We start from the raw sequence: 19692 nt of genomic DNA on the forward strand, positions 1-19692 counted from the left end.
ACACAGCTTAGGAAAAGAATAGTATTAATACCTTAAAGGCCTTCTACGTGCTTTTCCTCCCCCAGAGATAACTACTCTGAACATTTATGTTAATCCTTCTCTTGCTTTTCTTTCCCGTTTTACCACTAATATGTGTATCTCTAAACAATGTATTTTTGTCTAATATTGAACTTCATATAAATGGAATTATAAATTCCCCTGTAATTTATCTGTTGTTCCCTTACCATTTATTTGACTTTCTAACATGACTGTCTTTTTTGGGATTTATCATACTAATGCATAGATACACCTTTCTACAAAAATACTGCAATTTGTTTTCTGTTCTGTTCTTAATGGACATTTAGGATGTTTCCAGTTTGGGAGTATTACAAATGGCTATTCCTCCTGTGAATATTCTTGTATATCTCCTAGTCCTGGTACACGTATGCAAAAGTTTCTCTGGACACTAGAGTATAGGCTTAGAGTATAGACTTTCAAGGAATTGAAAACAATCTAAATATCCATCAAAAGGGTAATGGATAAATAAAATATATTTATGCGATGGAATATTATACAGTAGTCAAAAGGAACAACGAATTATACTATTTAGGTAAAAAAAATTAAAAACACACATAATACAATACTAAGTATATATAAAAATATAAAAAGTGAACTGGAAGTATATACACTAAATTCATGATAACGGTTCTCTGGGAAAGAAAGAAAGGTGAATTCAGCTTTATCCATAGTGTTTTATTTCCTTTTTTAAAAAGTTTAAAAACAAATATCACAAGGGGCACTTGGGTGGCTCAGTGAATTAAGCTCCTGCCTTCAGCTGAGGTCAGGATCCCGGAGTCTGGAGTCCGAAGATCGAGCCCCACATTGGGCTCCCTGCTTGGCAGGGAGTCTGCTTCTCCCTCCTCCACTCCTCCTGCTTGTGCTCTCTCTCTCTCTCTGTCAAATAAATACATAAATCTTTTAAAAAATAAAATAAATAAATAAGACAAAATATTAATGGTTGTTAATTCTAGGTGGTAGAATATGGGTATTTGTTATTTTGTTCTTTGTAATTTTTTGTCTTTTAAGTTTTGTTTAAAAAAAAAAAAGTCCCAAATTGGACTCAGAAGAATGTGGGGGAGAAGACTGTGTAAACATCATTTAAATATTTTTAAGTGTTTGCCTAAGAGTTCATCTAGTATTCAAAATTTACATAATCTTACTGTGGAAAATTTTTAGTGGTTTTCCTTCTTTTGAAGTAATTTTAAAATAAACGCTGTGGGTTGTTTGGGTTTTTTTGTTTGTTTGTTTTTTAGTCGCAGAACAGCTTTTTTACATGTCATACTATTTCCATAGGACAGATTCCCAGCCCTGTAATTAGCTGGATCAAAGAGTGAAACTTTGAAACATTTCCTGCGTTCCCAGGAAACTAACTCCCAATATACATTACTTCAGGAAATCCTAACCTGAAATATTACAGATCTGGGAGTGCTTTTTATAGGCACAAACGTCCATCCTTTAATCACTCTCGCTCTCTCTCTTTTTTTTAAGATTTTTATTTAATGTCTGGTTTGATCAGCATTCATCTAGGTAAAATGTTGATCTCACTAATAAAACATTTTCACTCAAATCAGGAAAGGTTTTCTAAAGAAAGCCGTTCAAAGGTAGAAGTTCCCCATTACTGGTGGCAGGTAGGCAGAGACTGGACAATTACTTGGCAGAATGTTATAAATTCCTTCTTTCTTTCATTCCTCAAACCTTTAGGTAACAGCTTTTCCTTCAGCCATGAGAAGGACCCGAGGACCCGGAGGTGAAACATTTTAGGGTGCTGCCACCCAAGCGAAATTTCAAGAGTTTGGCTAAATGACCCAGTCCTGGTGTCCTCTGAATTCTTTGTTGCTGGCTGGACCTTAATTTTAGGTTCTGGAAGGTGTGCCTGTGAACAACGGGAAACCCAGGAAATGCAACCTAGCTTTTATGAGCTTTCTATTAATTAACGTTTCTTAGAACTATTTATCAAGACTACCTGTGGGTGTTGGATACAAAGACAAATTCTGCAAGAAGGTTGCGTTCAGGGTCAGGGGAGGGAGAGGCAATTCCTGGTGGGGGAGGTTGAGCGAAAAAAAAAAAAGCAGTATCTACTAGTCTTCTTCCAGTTTTGGTCGTTTCGTGTATACCCGACCCCAAGGTACCAGGCGTCTGAAATCCCACCAGGCGTCTGAAATCCCACCAGCCAGAATTAGCGCGCAGGGGCAGGAGGGGGCGGGGGGGGGGGGGGGTCATTTTGTAGCCCGGAACCTCGTGCGCGGGGTCCCGGCAGCAGCGTGCACGGGGAAGCGTTTGGGCACTGCACCGCCCTGCGCCATGCCCTTCAGCGGCGTTCTCGGAGGAGAAAGCTTGCGGCGTGCACCCAGGCGGTGGTCCTGGTGGTTTTCTTTGTAATTGGCGGTCCGAGGTCCGGCCTCAAGTGGGAACGGCGTCACCATGATGAGCGGACGGCCGGGCCGAGTGCCCTTACAGTTCCTGCCGGATGAGGCCCGGAGCCTTCCCCCGCCCAAGCTGACCGACCCGCGGCTCGCCTACATAGGCTTCTTGGGCTACTGTTCCGGCCTGCTTGATAACGCGATCCGGCGGAGGCCGGTGGTGTCTGCGGGTGAGGGCTGCGCGGGCTGGATCGGCTGGGAGGAGAGGGTTCGCGGGGCTGAGGGCCGGTTCCCCCATGGGCTGCCGAGGTGCTTTCGCTTTTCCTAGTCTTTTCACCTGGCAGGCCCCGCCTCGCCTCCCTGGGGCATCTGCGTCCCGCGAGCTCTTCAGAACCCGGTAGGGCCAAACTGTCGTTTTGCACTTAAGGAAACTGAGGTCATTGAAACCCACGAACCCACAAGTGAGTCTGTGAAGGGCCCGGGACTGCCAACTCCTCTCTCGGTTCGGTGTGTGCAAAAATCAGCGTATACTTTGTGTCATGCCCTACTGACGTGTGTCTTGTGTCTTTATCTTCAGAATGCTGTTTGGGGAAGTCCTACCCACAGTGAAGAAAGAGAGCTTTAGAGGGGTTAACGCATCTTCCCCAAGGTCATATGGCTATTAAGTAGCAAGCCTGTTTTTAGACCTCACGTCTATATTCAAAGTCAGTGCTTCTCAAAATTACTGTGCATTCTAATAACCTGGGGATCTTGTTAAAATGTGGATTCTGATTCAAAAGGTCTGGGAAGAAGTCTGCTGTTAACAAGCTCCCAGATACTGCTGGTCTGGGGACCCACTTTGAGTAGGAGAGGCTGAACCTCTGGGCTGTATCTATCCATCTATCCATTCATTTGTTATTATTTAAGAGAGACAGGGATAGCGAGAAAGAACACAAGCGAGGAGGAGAGGGAGAAGCAGGCTCTCCGCTGAGCCGGGAGCCTGTCTCGAGACTCAACCCCACAACCCCAAGATCATGACCTGAGCCCAAGGCAGAGGCTTAACTAACTGAGCTACCTGGGTGCCCCTGGGCTGTATTCTGTAGTAATGCCAGTGGCCTCCTGTCAGCTAATAGTTGACATGGTGGCTGTGCTAAGGGCAATGAATTTCCAAAGGGAAAAGAAGAGGGAAGCTTTGGAAGAGGTGTGTTTGAACTTAGCTTTGATTTATCAGGCAAATACTAGGAGAGAGCCGTCCAGGCCCATGGGAGGCTAGTGGAAGTAAATGGAGGCTCTGAGCCGGGGAGAGTTTGATGATTGAGTGTGCAGGGTAGGGTGATAAAGCTAAGAAGGAGATTTAGGTAGATAATGGCAATTTATTCTCTAGGCAGACAGGAACCTTTTTAGCTTTTGAGAGCTGTTGAGGGGGCAGAGTGGAGAGATGGAGTAATCAGTCTTTGTGTTTTGTTTGTTTGTTTTTGCAGGTAGGCTCCATACCCAGTGTGGGGCTTGAACTCACCACCCTGAGATCAAGAGTCGGATGCTCTACCGACTGGTCCAGATAGGGACCCCAGGCCTTGTGTTTTATTATTTTATTTATTTATTTATTTATTTTTTAAGATTTTATTTATTTATTCGACAGAGAGAGACAGCCAGCGAGAGAGGGAACACAAGCAGGGGGAGTGGGAGAGGAAGAAGCAGGCTCCTAGCGGAGGAGCTGGATGTGGGGCTCGATCCCATAACGTCAGGACCACGCCCTGAGCCGAAGGCAGACGCTTAACCGCTGTGCCACCCAGGCGCCCCTATTATTTATTTATTTTGAGAGAGAGAGCGACCCCCGAGATCATGACCTGAGCCAAAATCAAGTATCAGACACTTAACTGTCTGAGCCACCCAGGCACCCCTGGGCCTTGTGTTTTAAAAGGAAGGTCAACTTGGGGCATCTGGGTGGCTTAGTCAATTGAGCAGCAGCTCTTGATTTCTGCTCAGATTGTTATCTCAAGGTTGTGAGATTGAGCCCCATACCTGGCTCCCTGCCCAGTGGGGAGTCTGCTTGAGATTCCCTCTCCCTCTGTCATGTCCTCTCCACCCCGCTCTTACACACACTCACTCTCTCAAATAAATAAATTAAATAAATAAATAAATCTTTTTTTTTTCCTTAAAGGAAGGTCAACTTTGTCAATGCAAAGCACTGATTGGAGCCAAGGTGCTCAGTTAAGAAGAAAGCTAGTACAGTAGTTCAGGCAACCAGGAATCACCTCACTTGTGCCTCTTTCTGCACCTTCCAGCTGTATGTCATGCCTGAAGGCCAGCTCCCAACTCACCAAATCTCAGCATTTCCAGTGCTCAAATAGTATTGAAATCCCATCTCCTTCAGATATGACCCTCTCCACAGAAAGGAGTGATCTTTGTCTATTTCTGTCTTTAGGAAGATGAGGTTTTCTCCCTTTTCATCACCACTCCTGTCGTTCCCCAAGCCTGTCGTTTGTTGTAATGGAAAGAACTCCACTTTGGAACTAAATGGCCTTGCTCCACTGTCTCCTATCTGTGTCAGCTTCGGCAAGTTACTTGGTCAAGCCGTTCAGAGGCAAAAAGTATCTTCATCTATAAAATGAGAATGAGTGGGGCACCTTGGGGACACGGTTAAGCATCTGACTCTCGGTTTCGGCTCAGGTCATGATCTCAGGGCTGTGATCTCAGGGCTGTGACCTCAGGGTTGTGAGATGGAGTGCCGTGTGGGGTGGAGTCTGCTTAAGACTGTCTCTCCCTCTCCCCTCCATCCCCCCATGCTCACTTGCTTGCTCTCTCAAAAAACCAAATCTTTTAAAAAATAAAATGAGAATAATTAATCTTTGCATTTGTGAGAATTAAGTGAGCTGCTGTAGATAAAACGCCTGGCACACAGAAGGTGCTGGACAAAGTTTCCATTCCTCAGCTGTTGTTATGCAAACAGTTTACCATACATTTATTTGTTCGGCATTTACTGAGCTCTTTCTCTGTGCCAGGCAGTATTACATACCGGGTATATGGGGTGAATAATACTGTCCCTGACCTCGAAGAGCTCTTAGTCGAGTCAGGTAAACAGTCCATTATGGATCTAGGCATGACAGAGAGTGTGTTTTCATAGAAGTAGGTGAGCAGTGAGCAATTTGGGAGCACAAAGGCGGTACGGATTGAATAGAGACTGTTCCAGAGGAAGAGCATAGTAGTCAAGAGCGCATGATTTTGGATTTGACACCACCTCCATTCTACTAGGCATTTGATTCCGGGGAAGTTACTTACCTCCATGAGCTTTAGTTTCCTTATCTATGAAATAGGGATAATATCGCCTCTGCGTGGCTGTGAGAACTAGATGAGATGATGTATAAAGCCCTTAATCCAGGGCTAGGTGTCAGAGTTCCTGAGTTTCCTGGGTGTCCCTAAGTTGCTTTGGAAAACTTGGGTCTTGAGGACTTCATTGAAATGGTTCTCAGCAGCATTTATTGATGCATATTGTGTTTGTCTAGTTTAATGACTATCATATAGCAGTATTCAGTATTTATTGAATAAATAAGTATAGGTAGATGGCAAGGAAGTCTAAAACATGGTCCCAGTCCCCCAAAGATTTGCAATTAGATAAGCATATCCATTTAAAAGACAAATTGTGGTACAAGTTTATGCATGTAGGGTAACAGGTGTGACAAAGGAATGGGAAAGGACAAAAATATGATGGATTTTCAAAACTACAGCCATGGAGAGTACCTGGCATTCTGTGGGTAGTATTGGAATATTCTATAAATGAAATCAGGTTGTGCAGATCTTTTTCAAGTTAGCAGAAAATATTAAATAGAATTTTTTCTTAAGTTTTTCTCCAGTCTGGAGTTCTAAACCCCTGTTGGTAGTTAACACTTACCCGCCTTAAATATATAGTTGGTATCTGAGTGTAGTCCACAAAATTAAATATATTTGTTGATTTCTAGTGTAATATATCAGTAATTTATGGTATTCTGCAAAGAGCACCATGGCTTCCAAGTTTAGATTCACTTAATAAAGAAAGGGAAAATGATTGTAGAGGGGTTGTGCATGTAGTGGGAGGGAGACCACCACTGAAAGGCAGGAAAGAGGTTAGGGAAAGGGGGACATGGGAAGAGGCCAGGCCATGCCTTTAGGGCTGGACAATGACATCATCATCTGAAGCATTCAGGAAGTCGTCTTCTGTGAAGAATATGGGTTAGCATAGAGAGTCTGGGTCTTTGTGTAGTCCAGTGGCACACCGTAGAACCCAGCACACTTTGGTTTGCTGTATGGCAGGTGGCCCATTAGGGGAAGCGATGGCAGTTTGGGGTAAGGGAGAATGCAAGAGTCGGCCCTGTCCAGTCCCAGATCTTAGTAATATTTTGCATTTTTATTGTTTTACACATTTTTCCAAAATATTTTTACATGCATTTTCTTTTGGTTTATATATAATCCTACTGTAAGAGTGATACGATAGATATTAGCCTTGTTTACAGGTAGTAAATTGACTTGCCCAAGGCCATTTATCCATTTATTAAAAGTTATTAAGTGCTGTCTATATGCTGGTACACAAAGATGAAGTAATCATTGGCTTTGCATGGTAGTAGATGGAAATAACTTCTGTAGCAGTTTACATATTGAGAGGAGTTCACCCTGTTAACGTCATTAAGGAAAGTTCTGGGAAGACTTCTTAGCAGAAGTGATGTCTGAATTGAATCTTGAAGGATGAGGAGATCTCTGGGCAGAGAAATAACCGGTGGGTGGTATAAAGAAGCATGAAGGCGTCTAATTTGCATGAGGAATTACAAGTAGTGAGCGTTGCTGGAGCACAATGTGCGTATCAGGAAGTGTCAGATGAAGATGGAAGAGTCAGCTCATGTAGGGCCTGGGAGGCCATTATCTAGGAGTTTGGTCTCCTGTTGGGTATAATTGTGAAGAATAAGGGGCTGACAAGCTAGGTTTGTATTTTAGTAAAAATTCCTCTAGTGACAGGGTAAAGACTGGAATAAGTGTGGAATGGAAGATGAGATAAGAGAGAGCAGTTAGTGTGAGTGAGAGATGAGTTCCCTGAAGTGAGGCAACGAAATATTTACAAGGACTTGACAGGACTCAGTGACTGGAGCGGGGGGGGGGGGGGAAGAGGGTAAAAAAAGAAAAAGGGATGATTACTGTGTTTATTACTCAGGACTTGACTTCCTGGGTGAATGGTCTTAAGAGGAAGAGGTATGACTAGGAAGAAAGGACGTTCATTTGAGGGTATTCAGGGGAACATACATGTCAAACATTTGGATATATCTGTTATTCAGCATGGGTGTCTGAGTTGAACACACTTGTAGGTCACCAGTATGTGGACAGAAGATAAAACTATAGGAATAAACAGAGTTCTTCAAAGGAATACGTGTGGGATAAGAAGAGGGCTGGGGAACAAATTCTGGGGCATAGCTAGAAAACCAAACCTGCAGTTAGCCTTTTTAAAAAGATGCTTCTGTGTATAAAGTTCAGACCTTTGGATCTCCCCTTCAGAATTAAATTTTGGCTTTCCCTAGATCACGTGACTTGATCCTCTCCAGTCTCATTGTAGGATGATTTTTTAAATATAGTTTTTGAATAGGTAATTCATACACATGGTACAAAATTTAAAAGGTAAAAAGAGAACTGATATATATTTGTAGAGTAGCTGGCTGCTTTGGTAATCAGTAAATATGCAAATGTAAATGGGTATATGGAGAAAAACCAAATTGCTTTTCGAGCATTTGTAAAGGACTTCATCTCTGTCCCATCACATCCTGAACAGGTCCTGGTATACAAGTTAGTTTAGGTCTTCAGGATTTTGTACTAATCCACCTTTTCTCCTGAGGAAATTTATAAAACCTGAATTTTAAAAATCTTGGGTTCCATTAATAGTTATGTTTGTAGACTTAATGTTGCTTTTCATAATTGCCAGATTTTTTTAGGAAGATATATCAAGGTCAAGGCTGTTTTTCCAAAAGAGCCATGTAGAAGAGCCTTTTTTTTTTTTTAAGAATGATAGAAGAAATGAGAATTGATTGTATGTCTGAACTGCAAAACTGATTATAAATATACATTGACTGATATTTGCTTTCTTTGGGGTTTGTCGTTTGAATTTTAGGTTTGCATCGCCAGCTCCTATATGTTACTTCCTTTGTCTTTATTGGATATTATCTTTTAAAACGTCAAGACTATATGTATGCTGTGAAGGACCGTGATATGTTTGCTTATGTAAAATCACATCCAGAGGATTTTCCTGAAAAAGGTATTTCAAGTTAACTGTAATGAACCTCTTTCTTTTTTTTTATTTTAAAAAATATTTATTTTACTTATTTCTTTAAGATTTTATTTATTTATTTGTCAGAGCACAAGCAGGGGGAGCAGCAGGCAGAGGGAGAAGCGGGCTCCCCGCTGAGCAAGGAGCCCAATGAGGGACTCGATCCAAGGACCCTGGGATCATGACCTGAGCTGAAGGCAGACGCCTAACCAACTGAGCCACCCAGACGTCTCCCTTTTTTTTTTTTTAAGATTTATATATTTATTTATTTGAGAGAGAATGAGAGAGCGAGCACTAGGATGGGGAAGGAGAGAGGGGGAGAGGAAAGGAGAAAAGCAGATTCCCTGCTAAGCACAGAGCCCAGTGTGGGGCTCAGTCCCAGGACCCTGAGATCATGACCTGAGCCGAAATCAAGAGTCAGAGGCTTAACTGACCGAGCCACCCAAGTACCCCTAGTTAATCTTATACATGCCTGTGGCTTCGGGTACCTTCAGTATTCTGGTGACTCCCACATCTTTGCCTATCAACTAGAATTGTCTTGAATCTGGCCGAGTACCTCTGTGTCCATCAGGCAGCAAACAGAATTTATGTCCTCTCTGCCTGTGTGGACTTCTGTTCTGTGCTCCGCACTGGTGAGTGGCACTACTGTCCACCTCGCTACTCCAGCCAGAAGCCTAGGAAGCATCTTCCAGTCTTTCTTTGAATTCTCATTAAGCCTCAAGTCTTGCTGTTCTACTTCCTAAGTGTTTTTCAATTCTAAACTTCCGTCTCTCTCCCACTGCCACTCCGCCACCACTCCCCCAGTTCATACCCTGATAATCTCTTGCTTGGACTGTCGCAGTTGCCTTCAGCTCAGCTCTGCCTTCAATCTTACCGAAAATCAGGTCTCTGGATAAATGTAGATATGCCTAAAAGGGATTGCTTACAGTACCTGTCCATTGCCTTTAAGATAAAATCCAGACTCCTGAGGAGGGCTTCTTTTCCCAGGCTGAGCTAATTGCCTGCTAGAGAGACTTTGCCCACGGCTTTTATCCACAATGTGACATGCACGTGTCTGTGTCCCTCACTAGACTGTAGATTGATCTTTGTTTCCGCAGCCTCCAGTACAGAGCCTCTGCTAGTAAGCAATACATAATAGCTGACCTAATCTACACAGAACCCTGCGTCTGTGGCGCCTGTGTGACTCGGTCGGTTAAGCGTCTGCCTTCAGCTCATGGGGCTCCCTGCTGAGCGGGGGGCCTGCTTCTCCCTCTCCTCCCCATTCGTGCTCTCTCTGTCACTATCTGTCTCTCTTAAATAAATAAAATCTTAAAAAAAAAAAAAAAAGTAAAAGATTAAAAAAAAAAAAAAAACCACAGAACCCTGCCTCATCTCCTGTCACTCGTGTCCTGCCTCGTGAAACGCTGTGTCCTGAGCCTGCCGTGTTTCACTTTGTACACCCGGTACCTTCTTGGTCTTCCTCTTGCTCCACCTTCACCTGTCCACCAAGCAAATTTCCGCTCAAGAGTCATCATCTTAAAGAAGCCCTGACCCAGTGACAAACAGGCTTTTCCTCAGCACACCCTACTTATTGCTCTTCAGCTGTGAATTTGATTGTAATATAACTGTTTTCTTGTTCGTATTTTACAAACATATTTACATAATACAGACGTGCCTATATGTGAGTGAGTGAATGAATGAATGTAGAAAATTTTTGGACTTGGAAATATATAGATTTTAAATAGATTTTCCTATTCATATAAATATTAAGCATTTAAATTTCATTATACTGAACGATGGTCTCTAAGGTCCTGTTTAGCTCTGAAATTGTATTATTCTATTTAATATTCCCGCAGCCTTCAGTCACATATGTGATGTTAATGGGGGATCAGAAAGGTACAGCTTTTTTTTTTTTAACCAGTGAAGAGTTCAAAGGCTAGAGCACAAAGCCATGAATACTGGATGTATCAGGGACGGGGAATACTCAAAACTGTTGGATGTTAGAGTTGGAATCTTGGGAATATTGATTCCCAAGAGTGAGACCCGTGGCAGAGCAGCCCCAGGCCTCTGGCTTTTTGCCTCCTCTGTGTACCAGCTCCCTCTGGGGGCAGGGGCTTGTGTAGCCTCACAGACTCATTCTGGCTGAGCAGCGCGTTAGTGGCAGGTGTGCCAGCAGCCTCCTGCACGGACAGCAGGGACCCGGAAGCTTGACTGCCTCAACTCCTGGCCCTCCCAGCTGACCTGTGCCTCTCCCTGTTCATGCCTTCCTTTACCCCTTCAGCCAGGACCCCCTGGCAGCACTTGGCGCCTCTGGGCAGCCATCTGGATGTCACCACAGAGTCTTTCGAAGTTACCCTTCGTCCGGTGAAACAGAATGTCTCAGTGGTTGCCAAACTATGGTTGAGGGCAAGAACATAAGGAAATTCTTAGGAGTTTATGTCTATAAAAATACTGTGTTAATTTTTCTTTAGGAAATGTGATTTTTAAAACATAATTTAAAAATAAATTTTTTGTGATCTTTCCCTTTATAGATAAGAAAACTTACGGTGAATTTCTTGAAGAATTCCATCCAGTGCGTTGAAGTCTCCAAAATGCCTACTTTGGTTTCACTGATACCAGTTATGTCTGAATTTTGTGGAACATGTTTCCATGATATCTGAAGTTTATGTTAATGCGTATGTTAACACATTATGATTAAAATGGTCATCATGAACACTCTGACTCCTTTTTGTCATAATAAAAATAATTCATCAGGGAATGGTCAGTTTCCATTCACCCAATTTTAAGAAGACATCTGATGGATTTAAATGGAGTTTAGCTCAGAGTTGGCAGGCGATAGCCTGTGAGCCAAATCTTGTCTATTGCTAGTACGTTTTATTGGAACACAGCCATGCTAATTTGTTTACATGTCAGTGGCTGTTTCCATGCTGCAGGGGTAGAGTTGAGTGGTTGTGACAGAGACCTTATGGCCTGCAAAGCCAAAAATATTTAATATATGGCCTATTACAGGAAAGTTTTGCCTGTTCCGGTTCTAGTAGAAAGCGAAACAAAGTAAGCCAGATTATGGAGGGTTTTCTGAATGATGCAGAATAATTTGGGCTTGATCCTGTAGATGGTGGGAAGTCACTAAAGGATTTTAGTGGAATGACATGGTCGGGTTTGTGTTTCTGAGCTCTCTGCAACAATCAGTAGAGAGGGTGCTTTGGAAGGAGAAGACTCAGGACCAGGAGAACAGAAGGCTGATGCAGCAGAGGGGCCTTTGCTGTAGATGGATCACCCTGGAGAAAGTGGGCTCAGCAGCTAACGCTGTCGACAGCTACACTCGGTGGCATTAAAAGGAAAAACCCCACCTACGTGCAATAAATTTACTCTTAATGACTTTTTGAGTCCAGATGTTTGTGCAAAACGTTTCCATGCTCAAATTTATAATCAGATTCGTTTTGGGAGATCAGTAAGGTTATTTCTCTACATGATTTCCAATTAGAATGAATATAAGCGCGTGGTTTCTGGGCAAAATCAGATGAGTTCCATGTCTGTTCTCTTGGATCTCACTTGTTAAAAATGAAATCATGCCTGAGAAATTACTTCAGGAGCTAATAAAGATATATACAAGTTTTTGTTTTTTTTATTGCTACTCCAACAAATACAAAGTATTGTTCATTCGTGCTTGGCAGGTACAGGAGTGTGAACCATTCATCCCAAGGGACTTCGCCATCCCTTAGTTCTGGAGGGTAAAAAGTAAGGGCTAGAGCAAATACAAGGTGAGGGTGCGAGAAAAAAATCAACCTGTGATAATAGCACTCACATGCCAGGGGCTTTTGATTCATCATCTTGTTTAATTTCCGTAACAGTCTTGTGAGGCCAGTAATACCACATTTTAGAGATGAGGAATTTTAGGCTCCAATAGGTTAAATAACGTCCAGGGTCACATGGTGAGTGACTGCCCAGAGAAAGGCTGTGGCTTTCATTTGGTCAGAACGAAAACGATCACGTTCTACCATAGTTCTACCGTAGCACGGTGGCGGGTACCATCTAGCTCCTCGTGAACCACTGGCCAGCCCCCAGCTGGAGAGAGGAGTGAGGGCAGTTGTGAATAGCGACAAGCATCCTAAAGCGACCCGGTGCCAAGCCCACAAACTGGCGCTGCGAGGGAGGCAGGGAAGCATCCCAGAGAACCAAGCCGCCGTTTGCTTCCAGCTCCAGGTCCAGGCCGTGGCCGTCGGCCTCAGAGCTAGGGAACGCTTCCGTGTCCTCACCACGCAGTCTGCCTTCTGTCACTGAAAGGGATCTGTGGAGAGCAGAGATTTACAAAACCAGGTCAGTATGAATTCCTATCCCGTGCCTACCGAGGCAGGGAAAACACGCAGCAGCTCAACGGTAGTGCGGCCGCAGGAAGAGTTACCAGAGCCTTGGTGGCAGCTGGTTCACCTCCACGTTTTACTGACGGAAACTGCAATGCGGAAGCTGAAATACGTTGTCTGGGGTCACACGGAGGTCAGTGGTAGGACCGGGACAAGAGCCCAGATTTTTTAACTTCTGCTGTACCAGACCGCCTCCACGAAAACCAGGTCCCGGCGTGCGGACACCGCCCCGAACTGCTGCTCTTGGCTCTCAAGGCGCTGGGCTGGTCAAGGACAGCGCTTGCTTGCTTGCTTGCTTGCTTGGTTTTTTGTTTTGTTTTGTTTTGTTTTTTGCAAAGGTTGACAGAAGTTGGATTTTTGTTCTAGTTTGTTTTTAGGATTTATTTGTTTATTTGAGAGAGAGAGAGCACAAGCAGGGGGGAGGAGCAGAGGGAGAGGGAGAAGCAGGCTTTCCGCTGGGCAGGGAGCCCAACGAGGGGCTGGATCCCAGGACCCCAGGATCATGACCTGAACTGAAGGCAGACACTTAAACGACTGAGCTGCCCGGGCGCCCCTGTTTGTTTTTCAACTGAAGTATAATTGACACACAAAGAGCGGGGGTTTCTCCCTCCTCTGTCATCCCCAAGCCCCACCTGCAGCCAGGCTGCAGAATCCTAAGGAGCAAAGGCAGCTCACTGGCGTAGAGGAAGGGACGGGGCTGCAGTTAGCCCCGCGCTCATTCCCATGTCTGCTCTGCCGTTCCCTGCATGACCTTGGACTCCTTTCACTTCTCTGGCCCCCAGTTTTTCATCTGGAAAAGGGAATGATGGTTCCGTTAGAAAATTGATACGCAAGTGATTTTAAACTACAAAACCATTCAAGTGCCAGTAGTTATTTTTACCACTACTGTTACTCTTCAGTGAAGAAACGGAAACCCAGAGAAGTGAGCCGGGGAAAGCCAGGCCTTAGTGGTGGAGTCATAACTCGAACCCCAGCTGACCAAGCATTCACATACTTACTAGTAAATGCACACACGTGCAAGCACACATACGTGTACGTAGCTATGCATTCACAGGCCACCTTTCCCGCTATCAGCGTGCAGTTCATGGCCATTACTCACCAAGCCTGGGTCAAGAGAGCAAGACAGACCTGGCCTTGAGCCCTCCCAGGTCTTGGCCCTAATACCCTGAAGTGAGGGTGCCTGTCCGAGACCCAGGCTCTCCCGCTCCCACTGGGTTACATCTCCCCCTGGAATGTCCCTCAGTGGACTCTGACACCCACCAATGCCACCATTACCTTCCCCAGAGTCCGAGGCCTACATGGCCAGTCCCATTATCTCCTGGTACCTCCTCGTCACCTGCTCAGCTTTCAGGGTGAGGTGGGTGAGCACGTGATGGAGGCTGGTAGAGTGCAGGTGGAACTGAGCTTCCAGGTCCGGCCGCCCCAAGACCCTCTTGTCCCCGCCCTCCTCTGTCTCTGCGGCTTCCTGCTCAGCCTCGCGGGCTCTGCCACCTGCCGCCTTGGACCACCACTCCTCGCGGGGCAGCAGCCCGTGGTCCACATCCACGCGGATGGCCTTGAGCATGGTGAAGTAGTTGTAGAGGTCGGGGGCCCCATCCTGAGCCTGCTGCCCCTGCCCGTTCAGCTGCATGTCCCGCAGGAGGCTGGGGATCATTACCACCTGCTCCATGTTGCGCACCACGGCCGTGTAGCGCTCCATGACGGTCAGCAGGCAGTTCTTGGGGTAGTGCTTGGTTTGCGCCTGCATGGTGGCTGCTGCTTCCACGCTAAGCCCAGCACACTGGCCCAGCACTACTTCGAGACTACTTTTATGTCTGGGTGTGACAGCAGTTGGACAGGATGCAAAAGCCCCGCCGATGGGGCAACATGACCCTTCTTTAGGCCAATCCCAGGCCTTGGGTGCCCGTGTCTATATCAGGCGATCCATCTGCCCAAAGACAGACCTGCCAGCCCTCTGTCTGTCATTTCAGCACTCCGAGACTGCCTCCACAGGAGCCCGCCCCTCCCCCCCATCAGCCTGACTGGCCAGTGAGAGGGAAGCGTTTCCCTTTGGCAACCGGCGCTCTCACCCCAGGGCGGTCATGAACTCTTCCAGGTTCTCTGAGACCACGCTGCCTCTTCACTGCCTGCCTCCTCATGCGCGGTGCCCTCGTTCAACCTGAGGTGCCCTGGCTTTGCAACGAGCTAGGGAGCAGGGTGTTGACATGAAACAGCTTCGTGTGGGGCCAGGAGCACTGACATAGGAGCCAGAAGCCCAATCCTGCCACTTCCCCGCTGCGTTTTCTGGTTGTTGGCTGGCTAACACTTACTGAACACCTAACTTCACACCAAGTTCTGCACTAAGTTAGAGTAACTTGCCCACCGCCCCACTGGAGCTGGGATGCCAGCTCAGGCCCACCTCTCTCCCACCTCCAGTTAGTGCTCTTGATTGCCTAAATTATACAAGTTAACTGGATCCCTATCCTTAGCTGTAAATTTGAGGTGTTGAGACGATCAAAGAAGATAAAGCCCATGAAAATGCTTTCTAAACCACAAAGCACGGTTCCCAGAGGATTTTAGATGAATGCAGGTCTGTCTATAATTCCACAAGTTGCAACTCTTTTCACTACTGGCCTAGTCCTTTGATCCGAAGTCTCGGGAGACAGTAATCCTTTGCACAGCACACCATCACAGTTGACACACTGCATTTGCTATGTTTATTTATGAGATAACGAGGAAAACTGAGGCCCAAAGAGAGACTCAAAGTTGTGCAACAAATGTCAGAGTCAAGCGGACAGCAAGACCTTCCACGTTCTGGTTCAGGCCCCTGCTTGCAACACTGCCTTGGGTGGAAAGATCTGCTAGATACCTTCTGCCCCAGCAGTGGGGAGAGAGAAGGAAGAGAGCATAGGGAGGGGGGTCTTGTCTCACCTAAGCCACCCTCACCCCACCCCAGGGTGGGAGCCCCCTCTGCACCCTCCTGACTAACCACTGTCCACTTGTCCACTCCCTCCCATGCCTATGGCCAGAGCTATAAGAAAGTTCATCTTTAGGTTGAACGGAGTTCTACCTCCCTTTAGCTCCTCCCCAGGAAATAGTAATATTCATCCCACCCCACCCCAAAGTCACCCGTCTTCACCACGCTTACAGGGTTGTGTGAAACACCATTTTCTAGTCTTTAACTCGCTTAATCCCCACAGCAGCCCTATGAGGCAGAAACACAGGAGGAGTCCTCTTTTCAGGTGAGGGAAATGGGACTGACAGGGAGGTACTTGCCCAGGTTCTCAACCATGATGAGGCTCAGCCCGGCCCAGCTCTCCAGCCCTCAGAAGAAAACCAAGGGCGTCCCTCTCGCCAAGTGCCCTTCATGGACTGGCTATGCACACAGCCACAGGTGAGCTGGGGTCATCCTGAGTTGGACAGGTGGCCCTGCTTCTCCAGGGCAGAGAGGGCAGCCAAGTCCAGGCCATGGGCTTGCTGTGAAAGGCAAAGCTTCCACTTTAACCTTTTCCATGTCGCAGATTGCAGGGTGGAACAGAGAACATGGGTCAGCTTTTCCTTCCTGTGGCTGTGTGGCCCTGGACCGGTCACTGCTCCTGTCTGAGCCTCAGCTCTGGTGTCATCGCGATGATAGTGATTAAGGGCTTACTTTTTGAAGCAAAGTGCTTGAAACAGAATTCAATCCTCCCAACAATGACATGTGGTAGGAGTTCCCCATTTACCCAGGAGGAAATTGAGGCCGACGGAGGTAAAGTAATCAGCCTAAGAATAGTTCTTAGGCAAGGAGGAGTTGGGATGAGTAAGAACTCCTGCCCACAGGTCATTTTGAGAATTACAGATGTTGTTTATGAAATATCTGGCGTATTGCAAGACCTCAGTAAAGGTGCACTGCCTCCTGGCGCTTCTGTTTTCCTCCATTCTACTCTCCCAACCCCTCTTTTATTTCTCCATTCCAGGACCTGCTACACACATTTCAGTTCATGTTGTATCTGTCCCGGGACCCAGTGCTGCAAATGCTCCATAGATACGAGCTGAATAATGACCATTAGATTCACTTCTCGATGCATTCTACGGTCTTTGGTCATCATGTCCAGTCTCCTTGAAAAACAGGGTCCCTGGCTCGACAGGGGACAGTAGTGAGGACTCTGGCAGGTGAGGGAGCCCGAGCGGCTGCAGCCACACCTGGCTCCCCCGGAGCGGCGTGCAACTGTGGGTGCTAACGTGAGCCTCTTTTCCAGAATCACTCCGCAGGGAAGGAGGAACGTGCCCTACTCCTGTCCCAAAAGTCTTCATCGTCCAGGTTGTTCTCCCAGTTCTTTACTGCAAGCAAAAGTCTTACTAAGTCACATGAGCCCAGGATTACCTCCACCAGTCAGTGGCATGAAGAATTTGCATAAAATTGTTTCCTAAACTATGAGTAGAAAAGACCAAGTTTTCGAAGTTAGTAAAGTGAAAGAATTTAACTTTTACAAATTACTTAAGTAAAGGGTTGATTAGTTCATTTCCAGCTCTAAAACATTTTTGGTTTGTTTTTGACCTTTATTGGGAAAAACATTCTTTTTTTCTAAAGATTTTATTTATTTATTCGAGGGGGAGGTGAGGAGCGGAGGGTGAGAGACAAGCAGACTCCACACTGAGCGTAGAGCCCAACAGGGGGCTCCACCTGGGGCTTGATCCCATGACCGTGAGATCATGACCTGAGCCAAAATCAAGAGTCAGAAGCTTAACCGACTGAGCCAGCCAGGCATCCCAGGAAAAATCATCTCCTCCTTCTCCTTCCCCTTCCCCTTCCCCTTCCCCTTCCCCTTCCCCTTCCCCTTCCCCTTCCCCCCCCTCCTCCTCCTCCTCCTTCTTCTTCTTCTTCAAGATTTTATTTATTTATTTGAGAGAGAGAGAGAACATGAGCAGGGGGAGCGGCGGAAAGTGAAGGAGAAGCAGACTCCCTGCTGAGTGGGGAGCCCGACACGGACTCGATCCCAGGACCCTGGGATCACGACCTGAGCTGAAGGCAGATGCTTAAACTGAGCCACCCAGGTGCCCCCAGGAAAAATACTCTTAAAATGTTTTCTCCTCAGGGAGGTGGGACTTCCTTTGTATTCAAACATCCAGGATGGCTGAGCAGTGGGTACAGCCAAAGACCACCAGGCCGGACCCGCCGTTTGGGATTGGGGCTGCTGCCAGGCCCACTTGCAAGCAGGCTTCCTGGGCTCCGGTGTCCTTGGCTGTAAAGAGAGGAGTTGGGAGCTCTCTGAAGGGAAGGCTCTTTCAGCCCTGGTTGTATAACTTCTTCTGAAGCCATGTCCAGATCCTTGAGGGCATGACCCTCCTTTTGAACGCAGGCCCCTGGTGCCTGGCTCAGGACTGGAAAGCGTGATGTGGACAGGGCTGGGACAGCTGACCATGGCACGGGGGCAGGCCAGAAGTGCCCTGCAAGTAGCAATTTTTTCATCTCTGACCCAGTGGCCCAGGGCCAACCGAGGCCTCCCTGGGCCTCTTCTGCCCCATCTATTCAACGAGGGGGCTAATCCTTTCGAGGCCCCCTCCAGCTCAGACGTTGGGGGACTGCACCTGAGCACACGACCGCCATGCCTTCTGTGTCATTCTGCCTCTGCATTTATGTCTGAATCCCATCTCGGGCCAGTCCGTTCCCAGACGGATTCCTGGACTGGGTCCAGAGGGACCGCGTGAGTGCCCCAGACGTGAGTGAGTGAGCGGGTGGGTGTTAGTGAAAACTGGAGAAAGTGAGCAAGCTGGTCATCAGGAGAACAAATGAGCCATGTGAGTGAACAAATACAGAACACACAGGAGCCCCGGGGAAGAGGGAGAGGACGGCAGCTGGTATCATCTGGCCAGCAGGCTACAGACTGAGACTGCCTCCAGGTCCACCTGGCAGGTGGAAGGCCCCGGATGAAATGTTGCTGAATGATCAACTAGCTGCCCAGCGTCTCTGATTAGAGAACAGAGAGATGGGATCTCGGGATGGGCTGAACTCAGAGAAGTTCTAGGAGTGGGGAGGGGAATGGAGGAAGGCAGGAAAGAAGGAACGTGGGGTCTTGTCAGGGGGTATGGTGGGGCAGGACAGGTGGTTTGGCTTCAGCAAGGTCCACTGGACTCAGGGGTCCTTGTTCTCCAGATGCCACATCCCAGGATTGGGAGATGATCTGGTCCAGCTGGGCCACTGCTGGTAAGGAAGGCCTGGCGACCCGGGGTGGGAGAGGTAACAGAAGATAGACTAGACCTCAAGTGTCACTGGATTTCCCCAGTCTTCCCCCACTCCCCTTCCCTTGCTTCCCTGCTCTTAGGCAGGGAAACTGAGGCCGAGTGAGTCACTTCCTGGAATGACCTCTGCAAAGCTGCCGGTGGCCTCACCCTCAGGCGATCTGAATGCCCCAAGTTGGATAAACTAATCCAACCCCAGATGCACTGGGGTCGAGGCCCCCAAAGTTCAGGCCAGGAACACCATGTGAATGTGGTACAGGGGGTAAGATGACCAAACAGTGCTCTGGGACTGCCAGTGTCCAAGCCACCCGGGCTGGGCTTGGGTCCAGGAGCCAGGGAATGCACTCAGACTAAGGTTGTGACAAGTTTCCTAATTTTAAAAGTGACTTTTATACATACGCGTCATCTGCCATCTGTGGGCCTCAGGCTGTTTTTCTTTGCACTGTTGCTTCAGTCCTGACCTATTGAGAAACACAAGGGGTCAAGAGTCAAAAGCTGT

At 46.9% G+C, this 19692-nt stretch overlaps 2 protein-coding genes across 2 annotated transcripts; one reads left to right on the top strand and one right to left on the bottom strand.

Annotated features, from left to right (window-relative positions):
* The first annotated feature begins 2321 nt into the window (after positions 1 to 2321).
* NDUFC2 (NADH:ubiquinone oxidoreductase subunit C2) lies at positions 2322 to 11347 on the top strand. Its single transcript, XM_026518184.4, has 3 exons — positions 2322 to 2629; positions 8500 to 8643; positions 11166 to 11347. Exons 1-3 carry the CDS (start codon positions 2461 to 2463, stop codon positions 11213 to 11215), a joined length of 363 nt encoding a protein of 120 aa, XP_026373969.1. The 5' UTR covers positions 2322 to 2460; the 3' UTR covers positions 11216 to 11347.
* Positions 11348 to 12243: 896 nt separating this feature from the next.
* On the bottom strand, positions 12244 to 14950 carry THRSP (thyroid hormone responsive). The gene is made up of 2 exons (XM_026518183.4): positions 14271 to 14950; positions 12244 to 12922 (listed from the first exon to the last, which is right to left on the bottom strand). Exon 1 carries the CDS (start codon positions 14740 to 14742, stop codon positions 14290 to 14292), a length of 453 nt encoding a protein of 150 aa, XP_026373968.2. The 5' UTR covers positions 14743 to 14950; the 3' UTR covers positions 12244 to 12922; positions 14271 to 14289.
* Positions 14951 to 19692: the final 4742 nt, after the last annotated feature.

Source organism: Ursus arctos, unplaced genomic scaffold (genome assembly GCF_023065955.2).
Source record: "Ursus arctos isolate Adak ecotype North America unplaced genomic scaffold, UrsArc2.0 scaffold_22, whole genome shotgun sequence".
Taxonomy (NCBI): Eukaryota; Metazoa; Chordata; class Mammalia; order Carnivora; family Ursidae; genus Ursus; species Ursus arctos.